Raw genomic sequence first — 22,291 nt, 5'->3', positions numbered from 1 at the left:
GTCAGGACTGAATTTAACTTGCCCTTCCTGCATCAGATGTGAGCGAGGCTGCCCTCCGGCTTTTATCCCAAAGATAGTAAGTCTGTGGTTAGCAACCTCTGGACGGTAATGATACCCATGTTTGAGAGATGGCTCCTTACTGGGCTGTGGTTTCAGTTAAAAGTTCAACAGAGCCAGTGGTTCATGATGAGTGGAAGGGCGCCGTAAGTAGTAATGTTACTCTGCATTAACATTTTCTGTCTCGGAGACTCAACAGCAAAATGGTCTGCCTTGGAAAACTAGACTCAACTTCTCTGGGGCAGGGGAGAACTGGACAGACAAAACACAGAATTATTGAACGAGTAATTTAATAACAGACGAAACAATGACACAGGTAACACAGGGGCAATCCAGACAGCAAACACATAATTTATAACATTTTTCAAAGCAGTAAACAGCATTGTACAGACCAGGAAAACAGTAAAACATAGAGACCACCCATCTATTGCATCCCCGGCCACGCCTCGCCCTTCTCTCCATGGCTAGCATGTCTGAGCACAGACTCAGTAAAGCTATTGACATGGGTGACCACATGGCTGTGAACTGATGCTCTGTCCAGATGGGATTCTCCCCGGGGAAGCAAAATCAGAGAGCAAAATAGGTAGCGAGTGGGAAGTAGTTCTCCGAAATGACGACGAGTTCTATACAGCTAAGCTCGTAGAGACCTCAAGCTCTGGCTGAAAGAGCCTGTGTAATTTCTTTGAGGGTTTCACAATGTAATTTATTAACTCATGTTCCAGGAAGATAGAGATGGGAGACCAGGAAACGTCCTCAGAAGATTTCCATCATTTTCTTCTGAGCAGTTTAATTGGTTCCCATGTGGCCTTCTCCCACCGATGTATGTAAGAGACAGAACTTGGAGATGCCTTCTCTGTAAGCTGTCTTACCCTTTTCTAGTGTAAAAGGGTAAAACACCTGCCTTTCCTGGGGGGGTGACAAAAATCTCAGCGTCAGGGACACATGCTTAGTACTGGCTTCTGCAGCCCTAAGCAGCTAGTCCAGCAAACTGACCGACAAGGCAGAAACTCGGGAGAATTTCCGTTCTGCAAGGAGAAACACTGGCTCAGAGTCCCCCACTAGGGCAGGCCACACCATCTGCCACGCCTTAGCAGGCCAGAGCCAGGGCGGCAGTGCCTGGCAATCAGGGAAATGCGTGCTCATAGTATTGAAATTTCATCCAAACCCACACCTTTCACTCTAAGGCCTGGTGAGCTCTACTGCTTGGTCCATGGTTTCGCCTCTGCAGTATAAAGAGACCAACGATGTAGAAAGGGCTTTCTAATATCAACATAACTGCTTGTTCACAGAGGGTGACGTTATAATAACCAGAAGATTCATCTTCACTTGCTGACTGTCATGTGATTTTGAAATGTGTGGTGGCGCCCAAACAGCTCTACCTGCTCAAATTAGTCTCCTGAAGCGCCACCCAAAGACAATGAGGGGAGAAGGGGTTTTCAGCGGGCGCAGCATGAGAATGGCACAAGATCATCTGCCTGTAGGGCAAAGCGAGGAGAGAATGCTTGACCATTGCCCCACAAACAGCATCATTCCGCCCCACCGCGAAATACCCTGCAGGCGCAGGTGCTGGCACTAAAGTCTGTTAGGAGGTAGGGGTGCTAGTCCCAGATCTGCCGCCGACGAGGCTGATGAACTTGGATGGTGGACTGCTCTTCTCTGGGCCTCATTCTCCTCACCGGGAGAAGTGTGACCAGGCGGTTCTAAATAGGCTTCTAAACGGACAGGAATATATAAAAGTGAGGGCGTGGAAGGCAACCGGGATCCTAATTTTTAATGTTTCTTATCCAGAACTTATCATAAAACTAAGTCATGGCTGAGTCATTCGGAGGTGCGTGAACAGACTGTTTCCTGGGTAACTGGGCTGGGCATCGACGCCGAGCCGACCGACCGTCAGTCTCCCGCTGCGACAGCCCTGGGAGGAACGAGAACTGCCTGTCAGAAAGGACAGTAGACGGACAGGTAGGAAGGATGCTTCAAAACGCTGCTTCCGTCTCTACAACAAGGTGAGCAGGCAAGCAGGTGGGTGAACACAGCTGAGCACTTACGCTTCTGAGGCTAAAGCTCTCGTCCGATGGCCTAGTTGTTCCCGATGCCGGGAGACCTTGTTCGCTCCGGGTTTGTATGTAGAACTAGACAAGCAAGTGCCAGATACAGCTGTCCCGATGATGCCGCAAACGGCACCTAGAAGCAGCGGGAGCCTGAGGCTGGGGTGGGTGTGAGGGGGACAGAGTCAGGACAGACAACGGGTAGGAACCTAAAAGAACAACTCAGAAAGGGCAGCCGGGCGGCCCCGCTGGTGCTGGTCCCTGCGTGACAGAAGCTCTTTGTCCGCCTCAGCAGGCCCAGCATTGGCTCGGCATCTAGCGGTGACACCTGTGAAGCACGCGGCTCAGCGTGAATCACCTCCACAGAATGGATGCAAATGGAAACCGTGGGGCCATGTGGCCGGAGTCGAGGTGTGGCGAACGGCCTAGAAAATCCACTCCCTGAACCTATCATTTCGTGAAGCGAGGGATAAGAACTGTTCTCTGGAAGAGAGAAATTTCTTTTAAGGCCCTGATGATATAAAGTAAAATAATACAGCCCATGGAAAACATAATTCTGTGGTTTGAACTTTCAAAAGCCCCAGAAAGGAAAATCTGACGATAGCAAATGCCTGTTCCTGGGCTCTGTCATAACCAAGGCCGGGGGGCAGACGGACCAGGAGAAGTCATTGAGGACTGCCTTCTGTTCCCAGAGGGGCCCACACTGAACTAGTCCCCAGTGGATGGGACTACCCGTGCTGGCGTTCACAGCCTTTCCTGGTCAGCCATTTAACAATAAACGGCTCAGTGGTTGAGGGTCAACCTATGAGCCAGGAGGTCACGGTTCGATTCCTGGTCAGGGCACATGCCCGGATTGTGGGCTCGATCCGCAGAGGGGGGCGTGCAGGAGGCAGCCGATCAATGATTCTCTCTCATCATTGATGTTTCTATCTCTTTCTCCCTCTCCCTTCCTCTCTGAAATCAATAAAAATATATTAAAAAAAAACAATAAAGAGGTCCATCTTTGATAATACAAATACGACAATGCTACATCCTGCGGAAACTAGCTTTTATCTGGATGTCAAACCTAGAATCTCAAAGTATCTCTGAGATCTGTCAGCATCTCAACCTCCAATCCTTTGAAATTTCTCATTCTATCCCTCCCTTAAAATCTTCTAATCTCATCATGCTTGCAGTTTATCAGTCATCTCTGGCTTCACTTCCCTCTGCAATAGTCTCCCCAGCACTGGCCGTGCCTCCTGTGGTTTTGCCAAACCTTCCTAATTCATCTCCTATTCAAGAGAGATGGCGCCAGCGGCCCTGCTCGTGGCGGGCCATGTGAAGACGCGACGCGGCAGGGCCACGACAGCATGCTCGCCGACGACGGCAAGCTCTCCCCTGCCCACCGTCAATGATTTTCACTCTTTAAAACGTTTCCCTTCCCCTTGAACTCCCTACTCACTTCCTACTTGACTCTCAGACGATGGCTTCCCCTTTTCTTCATGGAGAAAATAGAAATTATTGATTAAAGTGCCCTTTTGAAGGTATCTCTTGAAGTGACTTCAAATGGTTCTTCACATTTACACTTCAGAAAGTAGCACTCACCTTTGCTATTTCCCTACATTCTCCAAGAAAGGGCTTTCATTGCTCTCCATAGAGGGCTTTAATGAGAAATAAATCAATGAATGTTAGGTACCTAGCACAATGCTTGGCAGGCCATTAATATCGGTTCCCATTTGTTCTTTCCTCTACAAATTTAATCACATATAATTATATATTATATAAATATATATATAGCTATATGTTTAATACTATATATATATAGCTACCTCTTGAGTTCTTTCTTTTTGTTTTGCAGTTCAACTTTTTATTTTATTGAAATCAGAATATGCACAGCACATCCAGTGCATACAATAAACCATTACTAAAGCTACAGTGACTTAAGATTCAATCTTCACATTCGGCAAGTTTAAATCCATTCGTACATGATTTATTTTTTATTGAGTTGACAGTATTACAGATGTCTCCCATTTTCTCCCTTTTGCCCCCTCCACCCAACGTCTGCCCACCCCAGGCCTTTCTCATACTATTGTCTGTATCAGTGGTTCTCAACCTTCTGGCCCTTTAAGTACAGTTTTTCATGTTGTGACCCAATCATAAAATTATTTTTGTTGCTACTTCATCACTGTAATGTTGCTACTGTTATGAATCATAATGTAAATATTTGATATGCAGGATGGTCTTAGGCGACCCCTGTGAAAGGGTCATTCGACCGCCAGAGGAGTCGCGACCCACAGGTTGAGAACCGCTGGTCTATATCCATGGGTGATGCATACATGATATATGTTCTTTGGTTAATCTCTTCCCATCCCCTCACCTGTCCCCCACTGAGGTCTGTTATTCTGTTCCAGGCATCCACACCTCTGGACCCATCCTGTTCGTCAGTTTATTTTGTTCATTAGATTCCACAAATAAGTGAGATCCTGTGATGTTTGTCTTTCTCTAACTGGTTTATTCCACTCAGCATAATAGTCTCCAGGTCCCTCCATGCTGTCTCAAAGGGTAAGAGATCCTTCATTTTTACTGCTGCACAGTGTTCCATGGTGTAAATGTACCACAGCTTTTTTTAACCACTCGTCTACTGATGGGCACTTGGGCTGTTTCTAGATCTTAGCTATTGTGAATAACTGCTTTTTTTCTGATGGGCGTCTAAGATATACGCCCAGAAGGAGGATCGCTGGGTCAAACTGCAGCTCCATTTTTAATTTTGTGAGGAAACTCCATACTGTTCTCCACAGTGGCTGTACCAGTCTGCATTCCCACCAGCAGCGCACTAGGGTTCCCTGTTCTCCACATCCTCACCAGCACTTGTCATTTGTTGATTTATTGATGGTAGCTATCTAGCAGTTGTGAGGTGATATCTCATTGTAGTTTAATTTGAATCTCTCTGATGATTAGTAACATTGAGCATGTTTTCATGTGTCTATTGGCCATCTGTATGTCCTCTTTGGAGAAGTGTCTATTCAGGTTTCCCACCCCTCCCCCATTTTTAAATTGCATTGTGTGTCTTCCTGGTATTGAGTTGTTTGAGTTCTTTGTATAGTTTGGAAATTAACCCCTTATCAGATGAATATCTTCTCCCAGAAGTAGGTTCCCTTTTCATTTTGTTGATGGTTTCTTTTGCTGTGCAAAGCTTTTTAGTTTGATGTAGTCCCATTTGTTTATTTTTGCCTTTGTTTCCTTTGCCCTAGGTGATGTATCAGTGAAGATACTGCTATGTGAGATGTCTGAGATTGTACTACCTAAGTTTTCTTCTAGGATTTTTATGGTCTCACAACTTATATTTAAGTCTTTTATCCATTTTGAGTTTACTCTTGTGTATGGTGGTCTAGTTTCATTATTTTGCATATACCTATCGAATTTTCCCAACAACATTTATTGAAGAGACTGTTTTCACTCCATTGTATGCTCTTACCTCCTTTGTCAAGTATTACTTGATCATATTGGTGTAGGTTGATTCCTGGGGTCTCTGTTCTGTCCTATTGTTTTATATGTCTGTTCTTGCGCCAGTACCCGGCTGTTTTGATTACAAGGGCTTTGTAGTATAGTTTGATATCTGGTATGTGATCCCTCCAACTTTGTTCTTCTTTCTCAAGATTGCTGTAGCTATTGAAGGTCCTTTTTGGTTCCATATAAACTTTTGGATTATTTGTTCTAGATCTGTGAAATATGCCAGTAGTATTCTAATGGGGACTGCGAATATATAGATTACTTTAGGTAGTATGGACATTTTAATGATGTTAATTCTTCCAATCCATGAGCATGGAATATGCTTCCACTTGTTTGTGTTTTCCTCTATCTCCTTTTTCAATGTCCTATAGTTTTTTAAGTACAGGTCTTTTACCTCCTTGGTTAAGTTTACTCCCAGATATCTTTTTGTTGTTGTTCCAATGGTAAATGGGATTGTTTTTTTAGTTTCTCTTTCTGAGAATCATTATAGGTGTATAAAAATGCCATCAATTTCTGGATGTTAATTTTGTATCCTTCAACTTTGCCAAATTTATTTATTAAATAGTTTTTTTCATGGATTCTTTAGGGTTTTCTATGTACAATATCATGTTGTCTGCAAATAACGCCAGTTTTACTTCCCTCTTTCCAATTTGTTTCCCTTTTAAGTTGTCTTTTTGTCTGATTGCTGTGGCTAGGACTTCTCTTACTATGTGGAATTAAAATGGTGAAAGCAGACATCCCTGTTTTGTTCCTGATCTTAAAGGAAATGCTTTGTGGTTTTGCCCATTGAGTATGATGTTGGCTGTAGATTTGTCATATATGGTCTTTATTATATTTATGTATGATCCCTCTATTCCCACTTTGCTGACAGATTTATCAAAAATGGTGCTGGATTTTATGGAATGCTTTTTCTACATCTACTGATGTGATCATGTGATATTTATCCTTCATTTTGTTTATTGATTTGCGAATATTGAACCAGCCTTGCATCCCTGGAATAAATCCTACTTGGTCACCTTGTATGATCTTTTTGATACATATTGCTAATATTTTGTTGAATATTTTAGCATCTATGTTCATCAGGGATTTTGGCCTGTAATTTTCTTTCTTTGTAATATCTGGTTTGGAATTAGGATAATTCTGGCCTCATAATAAGAGCTTGGAAGTCTTCATTCTTTTTGAATTTTTTGTAATAGTTTGAGGAGGATAGGTGTTCATTCTTCTTTGAATGTTGGGTAAAATTCACCTACGAAGCTATCCCATCAAGAGCTTTTGTTTACTGGGAAGTTTTTTTTGTTGTTGTTTGTTTGTTTTTTATTACTGCTTCAATTTCATTAGCTGTTATTGGCCTATTCAGGTTTTCTGATTCTTCCTGCTTGAGTTTTGGAAGATTGTATGTTCTAGGAATTTGTGCATTTTGCCCAGGTTGTCCAATTCGCTGGCATATACAGTGTGTCCCCAACAATTGTATATACATCTTAATTGCTAATAGCTGTTAAATGGAAATGAAATGTACTTTAATAAACACTGCCTTTATAATTATATTCAAAGTGTGTATACATTTTGGGGGGAACCCTATAATTGTTCAGAGTATTTTCTGACAATCGTTTGCATTTCTGTGGTTTCAGTTGTTCATCTCTTTCGTTTCTGATTTTATTTATTTGGGTCCTCTTTCTTTATTTCTTGGTAAGTCTGGCTAAATGTTCATCAATCTGTTTATCTTTTCAAAGAACTAGATTTTGGTTTCCTTGACCTTTAATATTGTTGTTTTTTTAGTCTCTATGTCATTTATTTCATCTCGGATCTTTATAATTTCCTTCCTTCTATTTAATCTGGGCTTTTCTTATTATTCTCTTCTTAATTCTTTTAGTTGTAAGGTTAGATTGTTTATTTGAGCTTGTTCTTGTTTCCTGAGTAGGCCTGTAATGCTATGAACATCTCTCTCAGGGCTGCTTTCACTGTGTCCCCTAGATTTTGGGTTATGTGTTAATTTTTGTTTGTTTCCAGGAATTTTTAAATATCTGCCTTGATCTCATTGACAATCCATTCATTGTTTAATAATAAGTTATTTAGTCTCAATATGTTTGAATGTTTGGAAGTTATTTTATTATAGTTGATTTCTAGTTTCATGCCATTGTGGTCTGAGAAGATGATTGATATGGTTTCAATGTTCTTGAATTTACTAAGACATATGGTCTGTCTTTGAGAATTTTCTATGTGCACTTGAGAAGAATGTATATTCTGCCACTTGGGGATAAAATGTCCTGTAAATATCAATTAAATCCATATGATCTAGTGTATTTTTTATAGTTGCTGTTTCCTTGTTGATTTTTTGTCTGGAAGATCTATCTAGTGATGTCAGTGGGGTGTTAAAGTCCCCTACTATGACTGTATTGCTACTGATTTCTCCCTTAAAGTCTTCCAAGAGTTTTTAACAATATATTTAGATGCTCCTATGTTGGGTTGTATATGTTTACAAGGGTTATGTTTTCATTTATTTATTTTTGTAATTGATCTTTACCTGAGGATATTTCTTCCACTGATTTTTTTTTACAAAGTATAGAAGGGAGGGGAGCAGAGAGAGGGAGAGATTAAGAGAGAGAGAAACATCAGTGTGAGAGACACATCAGTTGATTGCTCCCTACCAGGGCCAGAGATCAAATCTGCAACCCAGGTACATATCCTCAACTGGAAATCAAACCTGTGACCCTTCAGTGTATGGGCCGATGCTCTAACCACTAAGAAACCCATCTAGGGCAAGGGTTATATTTTCTTCTTGGATCAATCCCTTTAGTGTTATGTAGTGTCCTTCTTTGTCTTGTTATGGACTTCGTTAAGTCTATTTTGTCAGATATGATTGTTGCTATGGCAGCTTTTTTTTCATTTCCATTTGCATGGATTATTTTTTCCATCCCTTCACATTCAGTCTGTGTAAATCTTTTGTTCTGAGGTCTCTTGTAGACAGCATATATACAAATCATGTTTTCTTATGCATTTAGTTACCCCATGTCATTTTATTGGAGCATTTAGTCCATTTATATTTTAGGTTGTTACAGATAAGTACTTATTTATTATTGTCTTTTTTTCTCATTTATACCTCTCTCTCTATTACTTCTTTTTCTTAAAGCACTCCTTTTAACATTTCTTGCAATGCTGGTTTGGTGGTCATGTGCTTCTTAAACCCCCCCCCCCCTTTTTTTTATCTGGGGAGCACTTTATTTCACCTTCAATTTTAAATGATAGCCTTGAAGGATAAAGTACTCTTGGATTCAGGTCTCACTTTTCATTACCTTGAATACTTCATGCCAATACCTTCTGACCTGATATGTTTCTGTTGAGAAATCAGCTGACATTCTAATGGGTACTCCCTTGTAAGTGACTTTCTGTCTTTCTCTTTCTGCCTTTAAGATTATTTCTTTATCTTTAACATTTGTCATTTTAATTATGATATGTCTTAGAGTGGGTCTCTTTGGGTTCATCTTGATTGGAACTCTCTGTGCTTCCTGAACTTCTGTGACATTTTCCTTCACCAGGTTAGGGAAGCTCTCTGTCATTATTTAACTAAACAGGTTCTTTATTCCTTGCTCACTTTCTTCTCCTTCTGTTACACCTATGATGTGAATATTGTTATGTTCCATGTAGTCCCAAAGTTCTCTTAAACTATCCCCTTGCCTTTTAATTCTTTTTTTTTATTGCTGCTGCTCTAATTGGGTGTTTTTTTCCTACCTTGTCTTCCAAATCACTGACTCAATGTTCTGCCTCATTCGATTTACTTGTATTCTTGATGTCTGATATGTTATTCTAATTTCCAGCTGGTTCTGGTTCGTGCTTTTGGAGTTCCCACTAAGTTCCTTGAGCATTCTGATAACCGTTACTTTAAACTCCATCTCTGATAAATGGTTTGCCTTCACTTTGCTTAGCTCCTTTTCTGGATTTTCCTCCTTTTCTTTCATTGGGGTTGTTTCACTGTCCCCCATTCTTGCTGTCCCTTTGTATTTGTTTCTATGTATTACATCAAACCGCTATGCCTCAAGGTTTCATGGGGTGGCGCTGTGTAGTGAGTGTTCTGTGGGACCCAGGGGTGCAGTCTCTTGGATCTCCTGAGCTCAGTACTCTAGGAATGTCCCTGTGCGGGTTATTGGGGTTTTCCTGTTGTAATCGCATCTTGATTGTTGTCCCATTTGTGGGTGGGATCTCCTCTCAGGCTAGCTGACTGTGAGGCTCACCCCCGACCACATCACGTGAGCGGTTTTGCAGGTGCCGACAGAACAAAACAAAACAAAACCAAAAAATACCAAAAAAAAAACTACAACAACAACAAAAGCAACCGCAAAAGAAAGAGAAAAGATAACAAGAATAATAAAGTAAAAGAGAAATATGAAAAGGGAAAAAAAGGGTGGAAGAAAAAGAAATGTGAAAGAGAAGAAGGGAAAGAAATGAAAGAAAAATAAATAATTAGAAAATGAAAATGGCATAAAAGAAGAGAGGAAGAAAATTATGAAAATGAAAAAGGCAGAGAAAGCAGAAAGACAAAGTTTTGAAAAGGAAAAAAGAGAAAGTAGAGGAAAATAGAGTAAGGAAAGGAAAGAGAAAAAGAAGAGATATGAAAAAAAGAGAGAAAAATAATAACAAAACAATAAAGAAGAGATAATGCAAAAAAAACAAAACAAAACAAAGAAACACCCTGGGAGCTCTGACGGAGGCTGTCTTCTGTGCTGTTTCTGGGCCTCCCGGGGCGGGGGGTCCTCCGGCTGCCGCTGTCAGAGGCGTCCATGCTTGGCCCTCAGCACCTGTTTGCGGCGTCACGCGATCCAGTTTGCTGGTTTGCGTCTGTCTCCACGGGACGGGCTGTGCAGGGGAGGGGCCACGGCCTCCAGGGCTGGTTGTTAGCAGCTCAGGCTCAGACAGGTCAGCAGCCTTCCCGGCTCCCTGGCTCCACCTTGGCCTGCCTCGCCTGCCAGCCAGCGGTCAGTCTTCATCACTGAAGAGGCTGTTTCCGAAAGGGCTTTGGGGGGAGTCGGGGGTATGATCCCTCTGGTCTTCTGGGAGGGGAGGTGCCATTTAGATTTCATGGAAAATGGTGGGTGTGTTTCTCCATCCCAGGGCTCCTCCTCTGAGAGCCTCCCAGAACATTTCCCTGTCCTTGGCTGGGCGGAGAGCCTGTGTGCAGTTCAGTGGGGGTTTCTACCAGCTCTCCCATGAGGGGGAGCACCACCCCGGTGCCTGGGACAGTGGAGTGGACGGCCACCCCAAGCCATCATGACGCTCCAAATCCCTGGGCTGGGCCTCGCCGCTGTCTCCTCTGCAGGGGTGCAATGCCGGGGTGGCGAGTGGGATTCCTGATGGTGGAGGTGCTGCAGCCCCTACGGCGGGTACCTGCCTTTTCTCGAGCTGTGGAGGGCCTGCGCCTCTCAGGAAACAACACCCCTTCTGTAGGGGGTGGGGGATGGATGCAGGTCTCTGGGGCTCCCCACCCAGCCTCTCTTCAGCCAGCTGGGCCTCACGCCTCCCTCCACTGAAGCCTGGGGGAGTAGCCGCAAATGAAAATCCTGTTCTCTGGGTTTAAAAATAACAAACAAAACCAAAAAGAAAAACAAAAACTGTGGCTTTATCTCAGATGGGCTCCCGTCTCGCTGGTGGCCAGAAGCCCACGGCCTTCATGGCTGATGTTACGTGGCCGCTGTTCTCGGCTCTGTGCTCCCAACCTGGGGTCCGGGCCTCCATCCTCTTAGGGACCCCCCTCCCCCCCGCACACACACACACCGGAGCTCCCCCCTCTCTCCTGGCCTGCCGCCTACGGAAGCTGCCAGCCCTCCCGCACCCGCCTCTCCTACCTCTCCAGGTGGGCCCTGCCCTTCCTGTTGTAAGTCTCCTCCTCGGCTGGACCTCAGTGGGATCCCAGGTGAATGTCCCCAATTTGGTTTTCTCTCCGGTCTGGGCCGGGGGGCGGGGAGGGGGGAGTGCGGTGTGGGGGGAGGTGCCACCTTCCCCTCCACCTGTTGTTCGTAAAGTCCATGCCCTCCCAGCTGTCCCTTCTCTGTCCTGTGTCTTTAATTGCTCCCTTTCTCTCCAGCTGTCCCCCCTTTATAGACAAGTATATTTAAGAACTTCTCTTTCTGAAAACCTCTTTTCTCATTCTCACTTTTCTTCTAAGCTGTCTTGTCCTCCTTTCTTTAAAGGACTGAAGTGGTGTGTTCCCCCCCACCACCCCCCCTTCACCTCCTGAAGCTCTGGGCACTGTCACTATTACGCTCCTGTCCCATCTTTTCTCGAAGCTTCATGACCACCTGCGACTAACACAAAATAGTATCGAATGTGAACTGCAACTGAAAAATATTTTTTAAAACCTCTTTGAAACTGGTTTTATAAAGTTTAAGGACGACCCCGCATCTCCACTCCGATGGCTTCTCTTACGTCTTCGTCCTGCCCAGGTTTGCTGCCGTTACCTGCTCTCTCAGCGCTGCTTCTTGCCCAGCACTTCACCTCTCAGCTCCCGGCCCTGGCCTGGCCGGACAGCCTCGGCCTGGAGCCTGGACGCGACCTGCGGCTCCTCTCTTCCTCCCTCAGCTTCCAGGCACCGAACTTCGAAGACGTTTCTTTAAACTAATTTTCACGGCTGGAGAGTCCTTTCCAACCTTTCTTGCCAGAGCTCAGACTCCATTAGCTCTTACCTGGAATGCTCAGTAGCCCATATCGCATCCGGCCTAGGGACTCTCCCTGTTTCTGTTCATCCTCCACATTGTTAATTTTTGGAAAAAAATTAACCTGCTCTTTTCACTCTAATGCTGGAAAGTGTCGGGGCTCCCAGCTGCCTCTGTTAAGTAGAAACTGAATAACTGGGCCCGGACAGTCCAGCCCCACTCGCTCGCTGTCCAGCCTCATCGCCCACCGACAGCACGCCTTCGGTCTGACCGCGTTACTCCTCACAAGCACGTCGGCCCACACAGCTCCACGTGTGCGCACACGCCATGCAAATGCGACGCGGTGTCGCCCTTCTCCACATGGAACATGGCTGAGCCCCGCTTCAAGCCCAGCTCAGGAATTCCTTCTTCTGGAAAAAGCCTCCTCAGGCTGGCCTGGCTGTTGGGTTACTGCTCTGGACTCCATGTTCCATAGTGGCCTTATTTTTGCTTCTTTATGGCCGTGAACAAGTTGTGTTTGACTCTTTTACTTTATCTTCCTCCCTAGACCATGAGCTCTTTGAAGAAAGCATTGTCTCATTCAACAGTGTTTTCCCAATAACCATCGGGTTTCTGGTTTAACAAATGTTTGTCGCCAGGATATGAAAAGAAGATGTGGTTAAAAATATTACACATATGTGACAGTCCTGGCTGGCATGGCTCCGTTGGTTGGAGCATCCCCTGTGCACCGAAGGTTGTGGGTTCAATCTCCCGTCAGGGTGCATGCGGGAGGTAACCAATCAATGTTTCTCCCTCACATCAGTGTTTCTCTCTCTCTCTCTCCCTTCTTCTCTAAAAATTAATAAAAATTAAAAACCATATATGACAAATAAACAAGAACAAATTAAAATTACATTCTCTCCACAACTGGTAGAAATAAGATAACCTTTAGAAAAGAAAAGGAGATAAAGACGCTTCCCAGTGCTCTGAAAAGCCAACATTTTAATCCATCAACTCATTTCTTTCCACTGCCCACACAGGAATAAAATTCATACAATGTTCAAATGTCTGTGTTCTTCTCGCTCTTATTTTGGCTTGTTCATACCACTTTTTATCCTCTCCCAAGATTAGTTGTTCAAACTTGATCACAGTATCATCAATGCAGGTGTAAGATAGCCCAAAGGCTCAATGTCTAAATTAAGTTTGGCTGTTGCTAACATATCAGTCTTCTGACAGAAGAGTCAAGCCCAGCACTAGCATTAAACTCAGGTTCATGAGGCATCCAGCTGTGTTAATGGTCAAACTTTGGAAGAATGAAGAGGAATAGGTAAAAACATTTTTAAATCCAATTTTATAAATCCTCTCATCTCATTCTTAGTTGGGCAAATGCTCTAAGAAATAGGCCAGCTGTCCCTGCTGAATTGGTCTTGCTTTTTAAAAATAGATTTATTATTTATTATTTTTTGTTAATCCTTACCTGAGGATAATTTTCCATTGGTTCTTAGAGCGAGTGGGAAGGGAGAGGGAGGGACATAGAGAGAAATAAAACATAGATGTGAGAGAGACACCTCAATTAGTTGTCTTCCACACGTGTGTTGACTAGGGCCGGGGATCGAGCCTGCAGCCGAGGTACATGCCCTTGACGGGAATTGAACCCAGGACCTTTCAGTCCATGGGCCGATGCTCTATCCGCTAAGCCAAATTGGCTAGGGCTATTATTATTTTTAGAGAGAGAGAGGGGGAGGGAAAGAAACATAAATTTGTTGTTCCACTTATTTATGCATTTATTGGTTGATTCTTACATGTACCCTGTTGGGGATCAAACCCGCAACCTTGGTGTATGGAGACGATACTTCAACCAACTGAGCTACTCAGCAGAGCTTGGTTCTTGTCTTTTGACAAACCAAAGCATATCATTCATCTCAGATTGGTCCAACTGATATGCCAAGCCGTCGGCACAGCCTTCTTACCGTGTTGTGTGCTTTCTTAGACAAAGAGCAGGAAACTCGGGCATGCAGCCAGGACCAGAGATTAGCATTCTCTGCACACGGAGTTCACAGAAGGAATGGCCTGGCCAAGAGGAAGAAACATCTCAAAAGGCTGATTTATAGACTCAAACCTTAAAGGACTTTCCTCAGCTCTCTCTTGGAAGTGGTAGCTTCCCTCAAATTCTCCTATAATTTCTTTGTTTTACAGAAATTTACTTAGCCCTGGTTCAGGTGGAGCAAGACTCTTCCTTCAGAATTATCTACCACTTTAAAAAAAAAAAAATATATATATATATATATATTTCTTTATTGATTTCAGAAAGGAAGGGAAAGGGAGAGAGAGATAGAAATATCAATGATGAGAGAGAATCATTGATCAGCTGCCTCCTGTATGTTCCCTACTAGGGATTGAGCCCGCAAACTAAGCAGGAATCGAACCTGGGACCCTTCAGTCCGTAGGATGATGCTCTATCCACTGAGCCAAACTGGCTAGAGCTAAAGAGTAGGGAGATCATAGTTATAAGAGGAAGTATAATGCCAACCTGCATTCAGCATTTTCTTTTACTTCAATGTCAAGAAAATTTGGCAGTGATTGAAATACCACAACCTAAAGGAAAGGTCCCAGTGAAAACAATATGGTCTACCTCTCAAGTCTAAATTCCTTGCATTGGGTTTGCATGGGTGTCCAGGCTTTAGGGAATCGCTTGGTGAATCAACTGGAAGGACTGTAAATTCCTGTCTGCAGAGGCAGCCAACCAATGAAAGACCATGAGAAAGGCTATGAGAAATGAAGGGCCTGGCATGTGGGTGGAGCCCACCCAGGAGGAAGAGTGGCAGACACTATGTAAGACCAGACACTGGCTTAAGTCCTGCCTCTACCACTTACTGCCTGTGTGATCTCCGGCTTCATGTCTCTATGCTCGTTTCTAAAAATAGAGCCAGTACTCATTTGTTTTGCATAAGGCACTCATGACAATTAAATAAAATAAGAGAGATCTACGCGCAATGGCACACAATGTGAATGGCAGTTTAGTAAAGTAACTGCATGATGAGGAAGAGGTCAAGGTGCTTTGTCCACTGTCCACACGCAGGAGCTCGCTCACTAGTCCTCCTCCCCAGGAAGGGGGAGCCTTCGATGGAGACTCTGTGTAACCTCTCTACCGCCCAACAAGATCGGATCTCATTCTGGGGATTCACTTCAATAAAGACGTGAGCAGGAGGAGGCTCAGGGTCCAAGGAGAGATGTCTGGGGACACGTATGGCAAAGCAGTGACGGGCACAGGCATGCTCACTCCCGTGACTGTGGGCTGGGGCCACGCTCCACTCAGCACCTCAGGGCTGACGGGCCTGGGCGAAGGTGGAGAGTTTGCACCAAGGAGGCCATACTTTGAACTTGGTAGTAAAGTCGTCCTGACTGAGTTATCTTGTTTCCCCTTTTCCCTAAGATGCATAAGAAGTCAACTTGGATCAACCAATGAACTTGTATGCGTATATGCATAACCCGTGGGTGAGTGAGGGCCGGGGGGGGGGGGGGCGGGGAGAAGAAGGCTGGGAGAGAGTAATGGGGGAAAAGGAGGGTCTATGCAACACTTTCACTAGCATAGCATAGGTCCTCCTTTGCAATACTAGTGAACGCTTAAAAAAAAGCTTAAGAGAAAAAGAAGTCTCCTTGGCCTCAAAGCCGTGCCCAGATGGTCCCCTGAACCAGAGCCCAGGAGAAAGCCTGCCGGGAGGAAACACGTGGATGCCGGGCTGAAGGGAGGGATGGCCACTGGCTCCTGCTTTCCTCCTGATGGACGTCAACCCTTCCTCCCCCCGTGAACACATCCCCATGCTCACGTCAGTGCTCTCCACGTTCTCTGCACCAGAGATGAAGACACCTGCTTGCAGTCACCTACTCGTTAGCCTGTTTCATTCCAGATGAGAAGAGCAGCCCCTACAAGGCTCCCCAAGGCCCCCTTCAGTCCCACTGTCTGATCCATTGCTCCTTTTGAAGCAAGAACGGACCCAACAGCGTCTTTATTGCTGTCCCGTCAAAACTGCATCTGAGAGGCTAACAGGAGGGGAGCAGAGGAGCTGGCAGCATGGGTGGCGGAAGGGTCCGTAAACACCCGGTTAAACACACACACACGCATGGGGGCGACAGGCCTTGCGAATATTCTTCCATGTTTACATCTACCCAACCAGCCTTGTCCTATTAGTTGGTCCCCTCAACACGCACTGTTACTGTTGTTTTCTCCACAAGAACGGTTCTGTGCACGGGGCATGCATGCAATTGCTACCGAGTCTCAGGATTTGAGGCAGCAAGTCTGCGTCTAACCCGGCGAACCCCTGTCCACCCTGCGTTCTCACCAGGTACGAGACGCACAACCTTGTTCTTGCTGCGTAAGCAGCAAGCAGCGGCACACCAGCAGGGTCCATGCGCTTCCTCGCCAGGCCCGGGAAGGGGCGCACCAGGCGGCAAGCAGGGCCTTCACTCAGGGTGAATTCCGCCAGAGGGAACCTTCTTAGCTTTATTTTATTTCTTTTGCATCAATGAGATCTTCAAGGAGAACTGGACCAAGAAGTCCCACAAAGGCTGGAATCAAAACCATTGCAAAAAGAGAAGAGAGGAGAGGAGAGGAGAGGAGAGGAGAGGAGAGGAGAGGAGAGGAGAGGAGAGGAGAGGAGAGGAGAGGAGAGGTAAAGGAGGAGGAGTGCTGCGGTCTGCAGAAGGCAGTGAACTGGAGTTCTTCCCGCACAGCCGGCTGAGGGAGCACAGGGCCCTCCAGCTTCCTCCGCCGTCGGAGCAGCTGCCCACAGGCCATCAAAGCCAGGCTCCTGTGAGGGGCCTGTTGTCTGATTAAAGGGAATTTTATACTAAACATCAGCCGCCAGCTCTGGCTGTGTGGGTGAGCCGGATAAAATCTTCATGGAAATGCCATCGCAGGGTCATTTGTTTAACTGCAAAATGTAAAAATAGAACGAGTTGCCACGAAGGGTTGAGGCCTGACAGCTTCATGGCGAGGCTCCAACAGCACAGAAAGCGCTGTTCCCTGGCTCGCTTGCTTCCTCCCTCCAGAGGAAAAGGACAGGGAAGTCACGAAGCAAGGCCTGCTTTCATGTCCCTCCCGCTCTGCCCCTTTCCTCGCTCTTGCGCCTGCGTCTTCCTCTTCTCCCACCTGCTTCCTGTCTCCTCCCACTTCACTTGCTTCCCCTCTGATGCCCGGGCCTCTCTCCTTCATCACTGTTATGTGTCATTTCTTTTTCCCCTTCCGGGGATGGTTCTCCGCACAGGCTTGGACTCCCCCACCTGGGCCACCCCTGCTGTCTCGGGCAGCCTGTCTCCCGGCAACCTAGTCTCACAAACTTTTCTAGAAATTGCTCTTTGGCCCATTCCCATCTCTGCCCCCTCCACTCCCCTACGTCCCACACACCGGAAGTGTTCAGAAGGATGGATTCCAGAGGCCAGTGAGGTGCCATGGCGGTGAGCGAGGGGCTGCCTTGTGTCGGACCCCTTCGTCTCGCCAACGAGGCTTCTCATTCACGGAGCTCAGCAGCGGCGTCTAAGTGCTGGGGAGGGAGGAGGGCCCCCACTGCCGCACTGGTCTTGTGTTTTGGACGAATCCATTTTTAATTTTGTGAAGTTTTTTTTTAAAAAAATAAATGTTGAAGTTGCACTTTTCAATGCTGATCCTTGAAGTCAACAGCCACCTCCACATCAATTATTATAATCCTGGCTCAGAAGTGGAATTTCTCTTTTACGGGGGCTCCAGGGCTGGGCCAGACGCCCCGCAAGAGCTGAGAGAGGGCGGCCCCTGCCTCCTGCCCTCAGCGTCTCAGCAAAGTCCAGGTTTGACCTCGTGTCAACCCGAAGGGTCTGTCTGTTTCAAGTCTGTGAGCTCAGCTGATGGAACCAACACCGTTTCCCTCCTTTACTCCGCTGAGCGGCGCCTCGGCTGGGACCGGAGCAAGGAGACCCTTCCCCAGCCTGTGAACTGCAGGAGCGTCCTCTCTGAAGAGAGCGTCAGTGCTGGTGTGAGGAAAGCCTAGCAGAAAGGAGGGCTCGCAGGTCACTAGCTCACCAGCTCATCAACCTCACCTCAGCCTAGAAGAGAACCTCAGTTCCTGTTTTCATTGCGACCTTGCAGATCTGCACCTGAGCTCACGGACAAGGGTCCCCGCCTAAGGAAGCCTATGTTCACACATCAGACGTGGCAGCCGCCACGGCAGCAAGCGCCACGCAGGATGCCGCCCTCTCTTTGCTGCCACAGCCCCACCCTCCTGCCTCTGGTTGGGACTGTTCGTTCCCACACAGAAGTGCAATGCACACCCACCAGGCACAAAGCAGAGTGGATACGGGGCATCCCGTAGGAGCCGGTGCCGTGTTGCACCAAAATAAAGGGGAAATGGGACCCGGGCATCTAAAGAGACACCAGTGTTGCTGCTTTGTGCGTAATCTGGATCAAATCAAGGAAATGGTCATTTTGGTGCAATCGGTGCATGATCATGCCTCGGCAAAAAATGAAGTGTGGTTCCACGGGTGCAAAGGGGGCAGAGGAGAGGACGAAGGGAAAGATGCTAATGAAGCCGAAAGAGCAATGAAACCAGAACAGTGTAAATTACAGCAGGCGTCCCACGAGGAAGCACCCCATCAGCCGGGAAAGTGGACTGGGTGATAACTCCCAGCAGAATCCTATGTAATAAAAGGGTAATGTGCAAATCAACCGAATGGTGGAACGATCGGTCGCTATGATGCTCAACGCAGGAACTGCCCCCTGGTCGTCAGTGCGCTCCCACAGGGGGAGCACCGCTCAGCCAGAAGCCGGGCTCATGGCTGGGGAGCGCAGCAGCAGTGGTGGGAGCCTCTCCTGCCTTCAAGGCAGCGCTAAGGCTGTCCAACTGCACGAATCTCGTGCACCAGGCCTCTAGTTGTAAGTAACACCCAAAGCCACACGCGGCTGATAACACACGCCACCTGTGCAAAAGCAGCAGCCACGCGGAGCAGAGCAGCGCAAAGCCCTGGAGTGCAGCTGCAGCCCTGGGGCTGGGGACGGGGGACAGACTAGAGATGTGGTGATGGGAGAGCCCTGATGGGAGTGAACAGTGAGCTAATCTACAAAGACATCAACTGACTGGTATGGTCCAAAAGTAAAGGCTAGAAGGTGGTGGCAGGAACAACCTTTATAATGCGGTCTCCTTATAAAGATGCGATTTCATTCAGGCCTGTGGTCCTCAGGAACAGCTGAGCAAGAGACCAAATAAGGCATTCACGCCACGTTGGGGTACTTTAGCAGCACCCCAGTTGTCTAGGGGTTGATAACTTGCTCAGAACGGGTACTTTCCAACACTAACACCCAAGCATAGCCACAAATCTCCAAAACCAGGGCCTTTGAGTGCGGATGGGGAAAAACAGAATTTCCACAAGCCCGGTGGAGACCCAGGTCCTCTGCTACCCATGACGCCCGGCAAAGCTCTTGGTCCAAGTTGCAAGTTGAGGACAAGATCTTCTGAGCAGGTTACAGAGTAAATGAACCAAGAGGAGGGGCGTCAGACCAACCCTGCGGCCTCCCCAGTGACCTCACTGTCCACCACCCAAGGCTCCAGCTCGAGCTGTGAGAAGCAGTGAAGGTGGCATGCTAGCGACATCCGGTGTGAGCACGAGACCCGATCTTCAGTGAGGAGCAAAGGCAGAGGCACCACTGAACAGAGGGAGGAAACACCAGCCCCGCCCAGAGCGCAGGCGGATTTGCTCACACAGGAAGCAAGGGTCTCTATTTTGTCCTCTAACCTCCAGGCTGCTTAAGGAGAGAGGAGAGAGAGGGCGCTCAGCTGCATGGGTATGGATACCTCTCTGTGTGCCTGCTCCGCAGCGAGCCTCAAGGTCAGATCCGGGCACGTGGGACCTTGGGGTGGGGACAGAAAGGCAGCTTTTGCAAATTGTTTCTACTATTAGTTTTCTGAGCCTAAAGAGAGAACCCCAGCCGAGGTACACGCTTGTTGAAAAGCCTCCAGGCAGAGGGCTCCTGGTCCATAAAACACCGTCTGTGTCTCTCAGAGACGCTGTGCCCACGGGGTGCTCGCTGAGGAGACGGCTGCCGCTAAATGGCTTCTTGGCCCTCACAGAGAGGCTGGTGGGTCACATCGCTGCTGTCATGGAAACACCCCCTTCACGCGTCTTACAAAGAGGTCCGTACACCAAACTAGGGGTTTTCCCAGTACATGCGACATGCACAGCCCTTCGCCTGCCCTCCGGGTCTGGGCCTGGAATAGAGTCGCTCCTCGCACTGCTACGGGTCCACCAGGAGGCACAGCCCAAGAGCACGCTGTCAACTGCTGTCACCTGTGGCCTGGGGCCTGTCGCCCTGCTCAGAAACTTCTTAAAAACATTTTTTATCGATTTCAGAGAGGAAGGGAGAGGGAGAGAGGAAAAACATCAATGATAGAGAGACTCATGGGTCGGCTGCCTCCTGCACGCCCCACACTGGGGATGGAGCCCACAACCGGGCATAACCCCTGACCAGGAATCGAACCCTGATCTCCTGGTTCATAGGCTGATGCTCAACCGCTGAGCCCCGCAGCCGAGCCTAAGAAACTTTTTGAGGAATGACATTTCTCCAGGCATGAGGTTGGCTGATGGTGCAAACAAGTTGTTTGCTCTCTAACAACACCCGAATGCACACCTGTCACCCCTTCACCTGCTCCGTCAGTCACCCTCTTTCCTCTGGATGGGGCTCAACCAGGAACCCCACGCCTCCCACCGCCTCGGCTTCCTAGTCTTCCTGGGGATGAGTCCCATGACGTTCACTCCATCTCCCTTTCAAGTTTCCGACTCCTACGTGCAAGGAGAGTAGGCAGAGGGTTGGTGAGGGTGGCCAGAGGGGGTGATGGAAGCCAGGGTCCCGGGTCAGACTTTGGCCAGAGAGCAAGAGGAGCAGTCCCCTGCCCACAGCCCGCCCTCACCACGGTCTGAGCCCCCAGAGCTCCGGGGAGAGGGCGCTCGGTCCCGGGAAGCTCATGAAGGAGGTGGTCTGTCCCCGGGGCTCCCGGGCACCAGCTCTCAGGGTGGACACACAGCCAGGCCACTGCCCATGTCAATAGCTTTACCGGCTCTGGGAGCGTGGAGGTTACCTAAGAAACTGGGGTGCGGACAAACAGCGGGTCCCACCCCCACCCCAAGGCTCCCGCAGCCTCCAGAGCCCGGGCTCCCCGGGTCGCCCCTGCAGGGCTCAGGGCGCCAGGGGTCTTACCTGGGTCCGCGGGCAGAAGCGCTCATGGGGGCGGCCGCCGGCTCCGATCAGCAGCGCCCAGGACGCGGCTGCCGCTCGCCGCCTCCCCCCGCGCGGCTCCCGCAGGGACCAGCCCGTCCGCGGAGGGAGGGCGCCGGGAGGGAGGGCGCGGAGCCGGCTCTCCGGGGCGCAGAGCGCGGCGTGGGCGGGAGGCGGCCCCCGCGTGGGCTGCGCGGCCCCGGCTGCGGGGATGGAATCCCTCCCGGAGCTGCTGCTGCGGGTCGTGACCGCCTCGGCGGCTTCCGCTCCGGCCCGCCGCCCCTCCCCGCCTCTGCGCTCCGCCGCCGCACCGGGTGCCTCGCTCCCGCGTCCGCCCCGAGTGTCACCCGGGGACACGCGTCCAGACGGCGCCCCGAGAAGCCACCGCTCCCCTAACGCCCACCATCAAGTTTACTGCGGAGCCTGCGGCCAGGGGGCGACACCGGCCCGTGGGAACCAGGTCCCATCCGGCCCGCGCTGAGAAGGGGGCGGGGAGGCCGCCGGGCCCACGGGTGCTGGGGGGCCTCGGGTGGGTGGGGTCAGCAGTGGGTAAGCGGGGCAGGACCTGGGGAGCCCTCAGGTACAGGTGCCCTTTGGGCAGATGAGGGGCCCGGAGCCGCCCAGGCTCACAGCTAGCGAGGGCGGAAGGGCCTGATCACCCCAGAATCAGGGCATCCAAGGGCCACATCCAAGAGCACCCGGGTGTGGGGGGTGGCCCTGGGGGAGGGGGCCTCTCTCCATTCGCCCCTGCCCAGGGCACCCGGCCTCTGGGAGGTCACCTGAGCCCATGGAGAAAACATAATCAGCTCACAGGTCAGCGCTCTCATCTCACCCCAATCGCTTCC

The 22,291-nt window shown here is 48.4% G+C and overlaps 1 protein-coding gene across 1 annotated transcript in view; it reads right to left on the bottom strand.

Annotated features, from left to right (window-relative positions):
- Positions 1 to 21,663, bottom strand: part of GRAMD1B (GRAM domain containing 1B) — a 245,349-nt gene extending 223,686 nt beyond the window's left edge. The window contains exon 1 of the mRNA XM_059676850.1: positions 21,429 to 21,663. Within this exon, the coding sequence (XP_059532833.1) occupies positions 21,429 to 21,454 (26 nt within the window). The 5' untranslated portion in view covers positions 21,455 to 21,663. The remainder of the gene's footprint in view (positions 1 to 21,428) is intronic.
- Between the last annotated feature and the right edge of the window lie 628 nt (positions 21,664 to 22,291).

The sequence above is a fragment of the Myotis daubentonii genome, chromosome 19 (genome assembly GCF_963259705.1).
Source record: "Myotis daubentonii chromosome 19, mMyoDau2.1, whole genome shotgun sequence".
Taxonomy (NCBI): Eukaryota; Metazoa; Chordata; class Mammalia; order Chiroptera; family Vespertilionidae; genus Myotis; species Myotis daubentonii.
Note: the sequence above shows the minus strand (reverse complement) of the source record. Positions and strands in the feature narration are given on the sequence as shown.